General features: G+C 46.5%; 1 protein-coding gene across 1 annotated transcript in view; it reads right to left on the bottom strand.

Moving 5' to 3' along the window:
- HEPACAM (hepatic and glial cell adhesion molecule) overlaps positions 1-12,655 on the bottom strand; it is a 74,889-nt gene extending 62,234 nt beyond the window's left edge. Inside the window, exon 1 of the mRNA XM_073320913.2 lies at positions 12,182-12,655. Coding sequence (XP_073177014.1) covers positions 12,182-12,266 — 85 coding nt within the window. The 5' untranslated portion in view covers positions 12,267-12,655. The remainder of the gene's footprint in view (positions 1-12,181) is intronic.
- Between the last annotated feature and the right edge of the window lie 210 nt (positions 12,656-12,865).

The following is a 12,865-nucleotide window of genomic DNA, read 5'->3' as shown; positions in this document are numbered from 1 at the left end:
CATATTTCCCAAAGGGAAAATGGGACATAGCGAGGGGCTTGCCTGAGCCCCGCCACATGGGGCTGGCCTGAGCCACTTGCCCAAACCCTCTTCCCTGCATGGGGGGAAGGCAGGGCCTGGGCGAGCAGCGATGCACACACTACATAGGGTCACCCTATTTCCTAAAGGCTGGGGCTGGTGTTGCTGCTCGCCCGAGCCCTGCCTGCCCCCTTCCAGAGCCCTGCCCACCCCCCACCGTCACCATCCCCCGTGGAGCTGGCATCACAGCTCTCCTCCCCTCCCACCCCCGCACATTCCTCTGCACCCCACTTTGCTTTTTTTTTTTGCTTTTTTTTTTAAACAAAAGTGGACATTTGTCCCGTTTGCTCTGGCCAACTGATCAAGTCGGCAAGAGCAAATAGGACAAATGCCCACTTGTGTCAAAAAAGTCCGGCTGGCTGGGACAGGGCTTAAAAAAGGGACTGTCCCAGCCAAAACGGGACATATGGTCACCCTAGATAGAAGGAAGGGAGGGATAGCTCAGTGGTTTGATAGCTCAGTGGTTTGAGCATTGGCCTGCTAAACCCAGGGTTGTGAGCTCAGTCCTTGAGGGGGCCACTTAGGGATCTGGGGCAAAAATTGGGGATTGGTCCTGCTTTGAGCAGGGGTTTGGACTAGATGACCTCCTGAGGTCCCTTCCAACCCTGATATTCGATGATTCTAAGGGATAAGAAGTAGGAGCACCCACTCCCTGACTAGACTGTCTACTCTGCTGACTGTCACTTGGCAAATCCAATGTGCCGAGCCCTCTCCCATTCCTTTTCCTATCTCCCCTTAAACTCGCTGTATGCTTAGCCAGGCACCTCTGATCCCCTGGCTGGCCCTCTCTACTCTGGCTGCTCTGCCTGGTCCTTTATCACTTGTGCTGGATCTGCTCAGCTAACGATCTATGCTCCCTGGGGCAGGGAACGTGGGCCAAATTTTCAGTTAAACCTACAGAGAGGTGCCTAATGGAATAGACTAAAGCACCTAACAGGTCTGGCGCCTAACTCCTATTGAAAGTCAATGACAGTGAGGCACCTAACCCACATAGGCACCTTTGTAAATCCAGTCTCTTGGCTTCCTCTGTGTTTGTGCCATTCGCAGCTCTGACAGCGTCTAGCTAATGTCCAAGCCTGACTCGGCGATGCAGTGACCTTCCCCTGTTCGCCAAGCCTTGGGCCAGTCCTGACGTCAGCAGGATCTCTGGCTCCGTGTGAGATGAAGCGGGAGAGACAGATGTTAACCAACGGCCCTGGGCATGGGGAGATTCTAGGAGCATGTGCCAGGCTTTTCCTACCAAGTAACCCGTGGGCTTTAGTCACTTGCCAAGAGCTGCTTTCTCCTGCTTCTGGATGGTGGGGAGTAACTAAGTGAACATGCGGAGTCATGGAACTCCACAAGCCACACACACCACTTTGCTTTGGCCACCACCTGCCCCAGGATCCAGCCCCCTCATCCACAAATAAGAATAGGGCAAGGTGGTCGATACAGGTGAAGCGTCCTGTTCGGGATGGGTAGCTATGGGGGAGGGTGGAGTGGGGCAACCTCTGTGCATCCCCACCCTATACCTTCTCTAGGAACTCAGGCCCCAGTGCTGGGGCTGGAGGGAGGGATCTCAGGAGACTCCCCGGGGCACTCTGGGGTTTCAGCACAAACCTGTACAGAAATGGAGCGGGGGGGGGGGGGGGGAGTCACTGGCACAGGGGAGTGGGCTTTCCTCTTCCCCTGCCCCCAGCTGCCAAACCTATTCAGCACCCACCTCTCTTCTCTAGAGAAGGGGGCGGGGGGCAGGAGGAAACCATCTCCCCTTGTTCAGGGCAGTTCACGCAGGGCGAATGCCCACAGGGCTGGGTCACTCTATTTATAAGCAGGAAGGTAGCTGATCTGTCAGCCGCTTGCCCTCTTACGAAACATCCACATTGTATTTCACATCGGAAAGGGGGGGAGGGATTGTCATAAATATAAAGGGAAGGGTAAACACCTTTAAATCCCTCCTGGCCAGAGGAAAAACCCTTTCACCTGTAAAGGGTTAAGAAGCTAAGATAACCTCACTGGCACCTGACCAAAATGACCAATGAGGAGATAAGATACTTTCAAATCTGGAGGGAGGGAAACAAAGGGTCCTCTCTGTCTGTGTGTTGCTTTTGTCGGGACCAGAGCAGGCATGCAGGTCAGAACTCCTGTAAAGGGTTAGTAAGCAATCTAGTTAGATATGCGTTAGATTCTGTTTTGTTTAAATGGCTGATAAAATAAGTTGTGCTGAATGGAATGGATATTCCTGTTTTTGTGTCTTTTTGTAACTTAAGGTTTTGCCTAGAGGGATTCTCTACATTTGAATCTGATTACCCTGTAAGATATTTACCATCCTGATTTTACAGAGGTGATTCTTTTACTTTTTCTTTAATTAAAATTCTTCTTTTAAGAACCTGATTACTTTTTCATTGTTCTTAAGATCCAAGGGTTTGGGTCTGTGTTCACCTATGCAAATTGGTGAGGATTTTTATCAAGCCTTCCCCAGGAAAGGGGGGTGTAGGGCTTGGGGGGATTTTGGGGGGAAAGACATTTCCAAGTGGGCTCTTTCCCTGTTATATTTGTTAGATACTTGGTGATGGCAGCAATAAAGTCCCGGTACAAAAGGTAAAATAGTTTGTACCTTGGGGAAGTTTTAACCTAAGCTGGTAAGTTTTAACCTAAGCTTAGGGGGTCTTTCATGCAGGTCCCCACATCTGTACCCTAGAGTTCAGAGTGGGCAAGGAACCTTGACAGGGATAAATGGCTGGCCTTGGTGCTAAATGTCAGGAACAGGGGGCTGCGCTTCCAGGAGCCAGTTCCAGTTGTGGGGAAGAATGGGGTTGCCAGAAGCAGAGGGCAAAGTCTTTGGGTGTTGGGCCTATCTCCCCCCAGCTTGAGGTTAAAGGCTGCAGAGAGGCAGTTCCCAAGGAAGGCAGCAGTACAGACACAGTGACCATACTAATCAGCAGCTGCACAAAGGCAACAGGGCAGGACGGGCTTTGACCTGAACAAAGCCAGTGGGGCCATTGTGAAAGGCCTCTCTCAGCCAATCGGTACCCAACTTTGCTCCGCATTTCAGCAGCCACTAAGGAAATGTATTTGGGGCACCTAATCCTTTCTATTGTACAGCAGTCTTAGCTGAATAAAGAGTCTCTCAACCCGCACAGATTCAAGTAGCCTGGTAATCTGCAGAGATTGCCTTCCACAGTGGTTGAGACTCAGAGAAGTGGCAGAGTGGGGCTAGGCCTGGCCTGAAAAGGGATGTGCTGCCATGCTCCAGCCCGGAGACAGCAGCTGGAAAGCTTGCCACATGGCAGGGGCTTGCTCTGCAGGCAGCATTTCCCCAGAGTTGCTCTGTGAGGCACAGAGACCCCCAGATCTGATTGGTGGAACCCTAGGGGCCCTGCCTGGTTCCCAGCTCTTATTTAACCCAAGCCCAGGGACAGGAAGTTGTCCATACAGCTGGGTTCTCCCTGCTGAGGGTTCCTGCGTTTGGCCTTCCACGGTCATCTTGGTCAACTGAGCCGAATCCAAACCAACCATGGTAGATGCAGATATCTAATGCACAAATGGAAAATCAAGGACTCCCCAGTGTGCGCGTGTGGTTCCCCACAACAGACCATCAAACAGCTCGCCACCTACTGCCCAATATATAAATATGAAGGTGGCATCCCTGCAGTAAATTCTGCTACTCCTGATGTAGCCATTTGGCTTGATCAACTTCAGTGAATTTATAGTTGCTGCCCTACACCAGCTGTCTGAAAGCAGCAGCAGCAGCAGCTAAAAGGGAGGAATGGGCTGAGCTACGCTAGTCGAAGCACATGTTGCCATCCGATTTCATTGCATTTTAATGTGGAAGGAACAAAGTGTTCCACATCAAAAATGGTATTTTTAAATCATCCATTGCGGCTCAAAGCCACATTTTGCAGATCGGTTCCTTCTCAAAATGTGTTTATTTTTAAGAGTCCAAAGTAAATATTCCGTGAGCCCTTACAGGATGCAGACACCTGACCGTCACAAAAGCATGTGTCCACTGCCCCCTTCCCCCTCCCTGAATGGCCCTACTGAAGGGGAAGACACATATGTCTTACTGCTGGGATCTGTGGTAGTTCACGCTGATTGGCACCCCATCACTGACAGCAGCACCCGTTCATGTCTATGCATAAAGAACCGAGGGTTGCCTTGGTGACAGTCAGACTGGATGGAGGAGGACACATCTGTGTGAGGTGGGCAGAGGTGGCATGTATACTGAGTAGGTGAAAGCAGCCGGTTGGTAGGCAGTACCTTACCCTGCAGGTGGTGCTCTGTCCTGCTCTCAGTCACTGTGAATGGGACTAGCAGAAAGCAAGAGCTGAGAGAGGTAGGATCGGAGCGGTGCAAGGCATAGGGTGGGGACGCTGGGAGGACAGGGGCTGGCTCACGAAAGTAATAACAAAGGGGGACGGTAAAAAGGATGGGAGAAGATACAAGCACAAAATCTAGATGCTCAGAACAAAATTAATCAAGGAACCAAAGAACACAAAGAGAAGAAATTACTGAATTGCCTGTACACCAATGCTAGGAGTCTGGGTAACAAACAAGAGGATTTGGAATTGCTGATTGAGACGCATAATTCAATCTATTTGTTTTAATGAAACCACGTGGGATGATGTGCACAATTGTAATGTTACAATCAATGGTTATAATCTATTGAGGAAGGGCCAAGGGGACAAAACGGGAGGGGAAGTGGGACTCTATGTCAAAAACAGTATTACCTGTGTCTGAGTCACCGATAACTCGGAAGAAAATTATCTTGTCCTAACAGATGGAGCATAAGTGGGTGTCTGCTACAGACCACCAAATCATGCCAGCAGACAGGATGGCTGCTTCTTAACATACCTGTTTCCAATGTGTAAGGAAAAAAGCTGTGTGATCATGAGGGACTTCAATTTGAATGACTCATGGTGGAGGTCTCATGCAGCCAGTGCTAAAACATCCTTGGATTTTCTAATTGTTATAGATGACAATTTCCTGGGGGGATTCTTTATTAGACCTAATCCTCACAAATAAAGAGGAGCTTATCACAGAACTAAAAATTAATCGTCTCTTCGGTATAAGTGAGCGTGACTTGATCACATTTATAATCTACAAACAATACAGCCCAGACCAGTAATATATATCCTTGGTGCTTCAGAATGTTGAAAACAAGTAAGAGCCAGATCAGCTGGGAGGAAGAATGTAATCAGAACAATATAAATGACAATTAGAAATTGTCTAAAAACACCTTCCCAGAAGCCCAAAAAGCCACAATCCCACAACTGAGGAAGAAGGTCACGGTGGTTAAAAAAGATGACCTGGTTTAGAGGGGAATTGAAGGCAGCTATAAAAATAATAATAATTAATAATGTAATATATAACAAATAAAAAATAGAGAAAGTTGATAGGTTTCAGAGTAACAGCCGTGTTAGTCTGTATTCGCAAAAAGAAAAGGAGGACTTGTGGCACCTTAGAGACTAACCAATTTATCTGAGCATAAGCTTTCGTGAGCTACAGCTCACTTCATCGGATGCATACTGTGGAAAGTACAGAAGATCTTTTTATACACACAAACCATGAAAAAATGGGTGTTTACCATTGCAAAAGGTTTTCTGTCCCCCCACCCCACTCTCCTGCTAGTAATAGCTTATCTAAAGTGATCACTCTCCTTACAATGTGTATGATAATCAAGTTGGGCCATTTCCAGCACAAATCCAGGTTTTCTCCCCCCTCACAAACCCACTCTCCTGTTGGTAATAGCTTATCCAAAGTGATCACTCTTCTTACAATGTGTATGATAATCAAGATGGGCCATCTCCAGCACAAATCCAGGGTTTAACAAGAACGTCGGGGGGGGGGGTAGGAGGAAAAAACAAGGGGAAATAGGTTACATTGCATAATGACTTAGCCACTCCCAGTCTCTATTCAAGCCTAAGTTAATAGTATCCAATTTGCAAATGAATTCCAATTCAACAGTTTCTCGCTTGAGTCTGGTTTTGAAGTTTTTCTGTTGTAATATCGCAACTTTCATGTCTGTAATCGCGTGACCAGAGAGATTGAAGTGTTCTCCGACTGGTTTATGAATGCTATAATTCTTGACATCTGATTTGTGTCCATTTATTCTTTTACGTAGAGACTGTCCAGTTTGACCAATGTTCATGGCAGAGGGGCATTGCTGGCACATGATGGCATATATCACATTGGTAGATGTGCAGGTGAACGAGCCTCTGATAGTGTGGCTGATGTAATTAGGCCCTGTGATGGTGTCCCCTGAATAGATATGTGGACACAGTTGGCAACGGGCTTTGTTGCAAGGATAGGTTCCTGGGTTAGTGGTTCTGTTGTGTGGTATGTGGTTGTTGGTGAGTATTTGCTTCAGGTTGCGGGGCTGTCTGTAGGCAAGGACTGGCCTGTCTCCCAAGATTTGTGAGTGTGTTGGGTCATCCTTCAGGATAGGTTGTAGATCCTTAATAATGTGTTGGAGGGGTTTTAGTTGGGGGCTGAAGGTGAGGGCTAGTGGCATTCTGTTATTTTCTTTGTGAGGCCTGTCCTGTAGTAAGTGACTTCTGGGAACTCTTCTGGCTCTATCAATCTGTTTCTTCACTTCCGCAGGTGGGTATTGTAGTTGTAAGAATGCTTGATAGAGATCTTGTAGGTGTTTGTCTCTGTCTGAGGGGTTGGAGCAAATGTGGTTGTATCGCAGAGCTTGGCTGTAGACGATGGACCGTGTGGTGTGGTCTGGGTGAAAGCTGGAGGCATGTAGGTAGGAATAGCGGTGAGTAGGTTTCCGATATAGGGTGGTGTTTATGTGACCATCGCTTATTAGCACCGTAGTGTCCTGGAAGAGGATCTCTTGTGTGGACTGGACCAGGCTGAGGTTGATGGTGGGATGGAAATTGTTGAAATCATGGTGGAATTCCTCAAGGGCTTCTTTTCCATGGGTCCAGATGATGAAGATGTCATCAATATAGCGCAAGTAGAGTAGGGGCGATAGGGGACGAGAGCTGAGGAAGCGTTGTTCTAAGTCAGCCATAAAAATGTTGGCATACTGTGGGGCCATGTGGGTACCCATAGCAGTGCCGCTGATCTGAAGGTAAACATTGTCTCCAAATGTGAAATAGTTATGGGTAAGGACAAAGTCACAAAGTTCAGCCACCAGGTTAGCTGTGACATTATCGGGGATAGTGTTCTTGACGGCTTGTAGTCCATCTTTGTGTGGAATGTTGGTGTAGAGGGCTTCTACATCCATAGTGGCCAGGATGGTGTTATCAGGAAGATCACCGATGGATTGTAGTTTCCTCAGGAAGTCAGTGGTGTCTCGAAGGTAGCTGGGAGTGCTGGTAGCCTAGGGCCTGAGGAGGGAGTCTACATAGCCAGACAATCCTGCTGTCAGGGTGCCAATGCCTGAGATGATGGGGCGCCCAGGATTTCCAGGTTTATGGATCTTGGGTAGTAGATAGAATATCCCAGGTCAAGGTTCCAGGGGTGTGTCTGTGCGGATTTGATCTTGTGCTTTTTCAGGGAGTTTCTTGAGCAAATGCTGTAGTTTCTTTTGGTAACTCTCAGTGGGATCATAGGGTAATGGCTTGTAGAAAGTGGTGTCGGAGAGCTGCCGAGCAGCCTCTTGTTCATATTCTGATCTATTCATGATGACGACAGCACCTCCTTTGTCAGCCTTTTTGATTATGATGTCAGAGTTGTTTCTGAGGCTGTGGATGGCATTGTATTCTGCACGGCTGAGGAGAGTGGGGTGGGGGGAGAGAAAACCTTTTGCAGTGGTAAACACCCATTTTTTCATGGTTTGTATGTATAAAAAGATCTTCTGTACTTTCCACAGTATGCATCCGATGAAGTGAGCTGTAGCTCACCAAAGCTTATGCTCAAATAAATTGGTTAGTCTCTAAGGTGCCACAAGTACTCCTTTTCTTTTTGAGAAAGTTGATAGTAATTAACAAAATCAGAAACAACAAAGTATACAAAATTGATAAGGGAAGCAAAGGGACACAAGGAGAAATCTATGGCCAGCAGAGACAAGGATAATAATGAGTTTATTATGTATATTAGTATTTAAAATAATCCTAACAATGGTACCGGTCCATTACAAGATGGAACTGGTAGAATTATCAATAATAATGGAGCAAAGGAAGAAGTATTCAATAAACATTTCTGTTCTATAGTTGGGGAAATCAGATGATGTAGTCATATTATATGATGATGATAAACTTTCCATTCTACTTGTATCTCAGGGACATATTAAATAGCAGCTACAAAAGTTAGACATTTTAAAATCTGCAGGTCTAGATAACTTTGCATCTAAGAGTTTTAAAAGAGCTGGCTGAGGAGTTGGCTGGACCATTAATGTTGATTTTCAGTATGTCTTGGAACACTGGGGGAAGTTCCAGAAGATTGGAATAATGCTGATGTTGTACCGCTATTTAAAAAGGGCAAATGGATGACCTAGAAAATTTATCACATTAGTGGATGTGCAGGTGAATGAGTCCCTGATGGTGTGATCATCAACACACGATCCATTGTCTACAGCCAAGCCCTAAGATACAACTGAATTTGCTCCAGTCCCTCAGACAGAGACAAACACCTACACGATCTTTATCAAGCATTCTTAAAACTACAATGCCTACCTGGGGAAGTGAGGAAACAGACTGACAGAGGGAGACGGGTACCCAGAAGTCACCTACTACAGGACAGGCCCAACGAGAAAAATAACAGAACACCACTGGCCATCGCATACAGCCCCCAGCTAAAACCTCTCCAGCACATCATCAATGATCTACAACCTATCCTGGAAAACAATTCCTCACTCTCACAGACCTTGGGAGAGAGGCCAGTCCTCGCTTACAGACAGTACCCCAACCTGAAGCAAATACTCACCAGCAACTACACACCACACCACAGAAACACTAATCCAGGAACCAATCCCTGTAACAAACCTCATTGCCTACTCTGTCCCCATATCTACTCTAGCGACACCATCAGAGGACCCAACGACATCAGCCACACCATCAGGGGCTCATTCACCTGCACATCTACTAATGTGAGATATGCCATCGTGTGCCAGCAATGCCCCTCTGCCATGTACATTAGCCAAACCGGACAGTCTCTATGTAAAAGAATAAATGGACACAAATCAGACATTGGGAATGGTAACATACAAAAGTCAGTAGGAGAACATTTCAATCTTCCTGGACACTCTATAACAGATTTAAAAGTAGCCATCCTTGAACAAAAAAACTTCAAAGAAACAGACTTTAAAGAGAAACTGCAGAACTAAAATTCATTTGCAAATTTAATACCATTAATTTGGGCTTGAATAGGGACTGGGAGTGGCTGGCTCACTACAAAAGCAACTTTACCTCTCCTGGAATTGAGACCTCCGCATCCATTATTGGGAGTGAACTACATCCACCCTGATTGTATTGGCCCTGTCCACACTGGTTCTCCACTTGTGAGGTACCTCCCTTCTCTTCATGTGCCAGTATATCTATGCCTGTATCTGTAATTTTCACTCCGTGCATCTGAAGAAGTGGGTTTTTTACCCATGAAACCTTATGCCCAAATAAATCTGTTAGTCTTTAAGGTGCCACCGGACTCCTTGTTGCTTTTGTGGATACAGACTAACATGGCTACCCCCCGATACTAGATAATTATAGGACGGTCCGTCTGATATCAGTCCCTGACAAGATAATGGACTGGCTGATATGGGACTCAATTAATAAAGAACTACAAGAGGGTAATGTAACCCATGCCAATCTACATGGGTTTATGGAAAATAGATCCTGTCAAACTAACCTGATATCTTTTTTGATAGGATTACAAATTTGGCTGATAAAGGTAGTAGTGTTAAAATAATACACTTCTACTTCTATAAGGCATTTGACTTGGTACCTGCATGACATTTTGAATAAAAAACTAGACCAATATAATATTAATGTGGTACACATTAAACTGATTAAAATCTGGCTCACTAATAGGTCTGAAAATGTAACTGTAAATGGGGAATCATCATCAAGCTGGTGCGTTTCCAGTGGGGTCCCACAGGGCTTGGTTCTTGGCCCTACTCAATTTAACATTTTTACCAATTACTTGGAAGAAAACATAAAATCATCCTTGATAAAGTTTGCAGATGACATAAAAATTGGGAAGTGTTAAACAATGAAGAGGACAGGTCACTGATACCGAGCCATCCGGATTGCTGGTAATCTTTGTCAGAACCACTGCTTCCCAGGAGAGAGTCCCCCAGCCTGTAAGTCTGGCCTACATTCTTTGTTCCTAGATGTATACATTTACACTTATTAAAACACATATTGTTTGCTTGCATGCAGTTTACCAAGCAATCCAGATGGCTCTGTATCCCTGAGCTCTCCCCTTCATTATTTATCACTCCGCACTTTGTGTGTCAACTGCACACTTTGTCAGTGATGATTTTATGTTTTCTTCCACGTCACTGATAAAAACGTTAACTAGTGCAGAGCCAGTAGCGGATCCCTGAGGGACCTCACTGGAAACACACCTGCTCCAGAAAGATGATATCCAGTGCTTTAGCCAAAGAGCTGCCAGCAATACGATATGACCTGTAGCTGCCGCAGCACACTGGACACCTTTCTGTGCCCTTTCTGCCTACACTCTGTCAGATGTCCGCCAGCTCTGCGGGGTTGGGACAGGCTGAGAGACTGGCTCCTCCATGGAAAGAGCTGGTCTAACTGTCCTAGTGTTTACCTGTGGGAGAGAACGTGCATGTCTCCTCGTGGGAGGCCTCTCAGCTTTAGCTCCTGATCAGTCCGCATCATTGTGGAGTGTTGGGTTTAGAGCTATTTGAACATACAAGCCACAAAAAAATAGCACAGACTGTTCTAGAGAGAAACATCTTCATTCAGCTCAGAGCTGCTGAAAAGGACTGGAACAAACTGTTCCCAATGTAAAAAGAACAGGAGGACGTGTGGCACCTTAGAGACTAATACATTTATTTGAGCCTAAGCTTTCGTGAGCTACAGCATCCGATGAAGTGAGAATTGCAGGGTTTGGGCTAATTGTTCCGTGAAATGGGTCAGTCTCTAAGGGGCCACACGTCCTCCTTTTCTTTTTGCGAATACAGACGAACACGGCTGCTGCTCTGAAACCTGTTCCCAGTGTGTTCACTGCAAACCAGAACAGCTGAGTGGGACACTGACAACTAACCAGCTACTGGGCAGAGTCTGTAGCTGGCAGGAGTGGATTAGCACGAGCACAGCATGGCACCAAGGGGGACTTTTCAAAGGTAAATTAAAGCAGAAACCAAAAAGCAGCCAGAGTCTCTATCAGGGAAGCCCATTCCAGAGAGTGACTGAACTATGCACATGTGGGCTGCCACAAGAAACCGTGACATGGGAGACAGTTCTTCCCTATAGCAGCTGGCTAGATCAAACTGTATCCAGGCTCACACGCAGCTCCCATTCAATTCCACATCTCTTGGGAGCTGGGAAGTCAGTATGAACATAGATGAGATTGTGCAGAAGCAAGGTTTTAAACTAAACTACTTTTACGGTATTTCTACAGTAATATCAGGAGCCAGTTACTTTCCAAATGTGATATGGTCTCTTTTACACTTTGACTAGGGCTTGAGTCAAAACTTATGGCCAGCATGCGTGGCAGTAACTACATAACATTTTGTTTGAACTTTCCAGCACCTCCAGACCTTGGCTTAGCATTAAACACAGCTGAATTATGGGTCTCAACCTCCTTCAATTGTCTTTCCAGAAGAGGGTGTTAGATTAACTCACAACATCAAACTGTCCTGCTTCTACAACTCATTCAAACAGAACAAACACTCCCCAGGCCCGATTCACAATGTGTCTGATTTCAGAGGCACAGATCAACAGTAAGAAACCGCTCGTTAATTCTCTCTCATTGCAGCTGGAACAATCCTTTCCCGAAGCCAGAGAGCTGCTGTGTGAGGGGAAAGAAAAGGTATTCAGGGCGGTTGCTTGAATAAACACCCCCTGCTCATGTAGGGGCTAAGCAGGCTCATGAACGCCAGCATTCAGCTCCAAAGCCTCACCTCACCCCCTCTTCCCGCCACACAACAACATCTGCACACCCTCTCCCACTTCCCAGATTCTTAAGAGATTTGTTTTCCTACCTGGGTGGATTAGAAGAAGGCACACTAAGTGCACGAAACCTGGAGCACTAGGGACTCTGGACAAGGCTTCCCTTTCTCTCTTCATTTTGGGTTTAGCTTTAGGTCCCTCTCGCAGACAATTGGCATGATTTGTCCACTCCGGGCACGTCCCTCAGTACCGCTTGGAGTTGTCCTGCCACCGCTCAGCCCTGCCAACTCCTCTTTGAATAGACAGAGCTCTGTGTGTTGTTGAGTTTGTCTTTTCTTTTGGTCAGACCTGACATTTTCTGGTTTCATGAACCCTGCATCCTCAGCGTCAGGGGATTAGCTGCCAGGACTGAGAAATAATGAACAATATCCCCAAATCTTCAAACACAAAGTAACAGCGAAGGCCTGACTTAAACCTCTGAAAACAAGGAGCTTCTGAATCCCAGCTGACACTGCCTTTCGCTCGCTCTCTGAGCGTGCAGCGCACAATGCCCTGCACGTGCAATTCTCCCTGAAACGCACCAGCAGGGCAGTTATGCAGGGCATTTGCATTTCCCGGCCTCTCGGGCTCAAGCCAGACACTTAGCATTGTTTTAAAGGGGTTGCGTTCTTTGTGGTCACTGTGCAGTGGAGTTTGCCAAGCTTCCCTGGCTCACTGGATCACAAATAACTCTGCTCTGGTGTCTCAGATGGTCAAATCTCTTGAGGTTCATTAAA

This window comes from Lepidochelys kempii, chromosome 22 (genome assembly GCF_965140285.1).
Source record: "Lepidochelys kempii isolate rLepKem1 chromosome 22, rLepKem1.hap1, whole genome shotgun sequence".
Taxonomy (NCBI): Eukaryota; Metazoa; Chordata; order Testudines; family Cheloniidae; genus Lepidochelys; species Lepidochelys kempii.
Note: the sequence above shows the minus strand (reverse complement) of the source record. Positions and strands in the feature narration are given on the sequence as shown.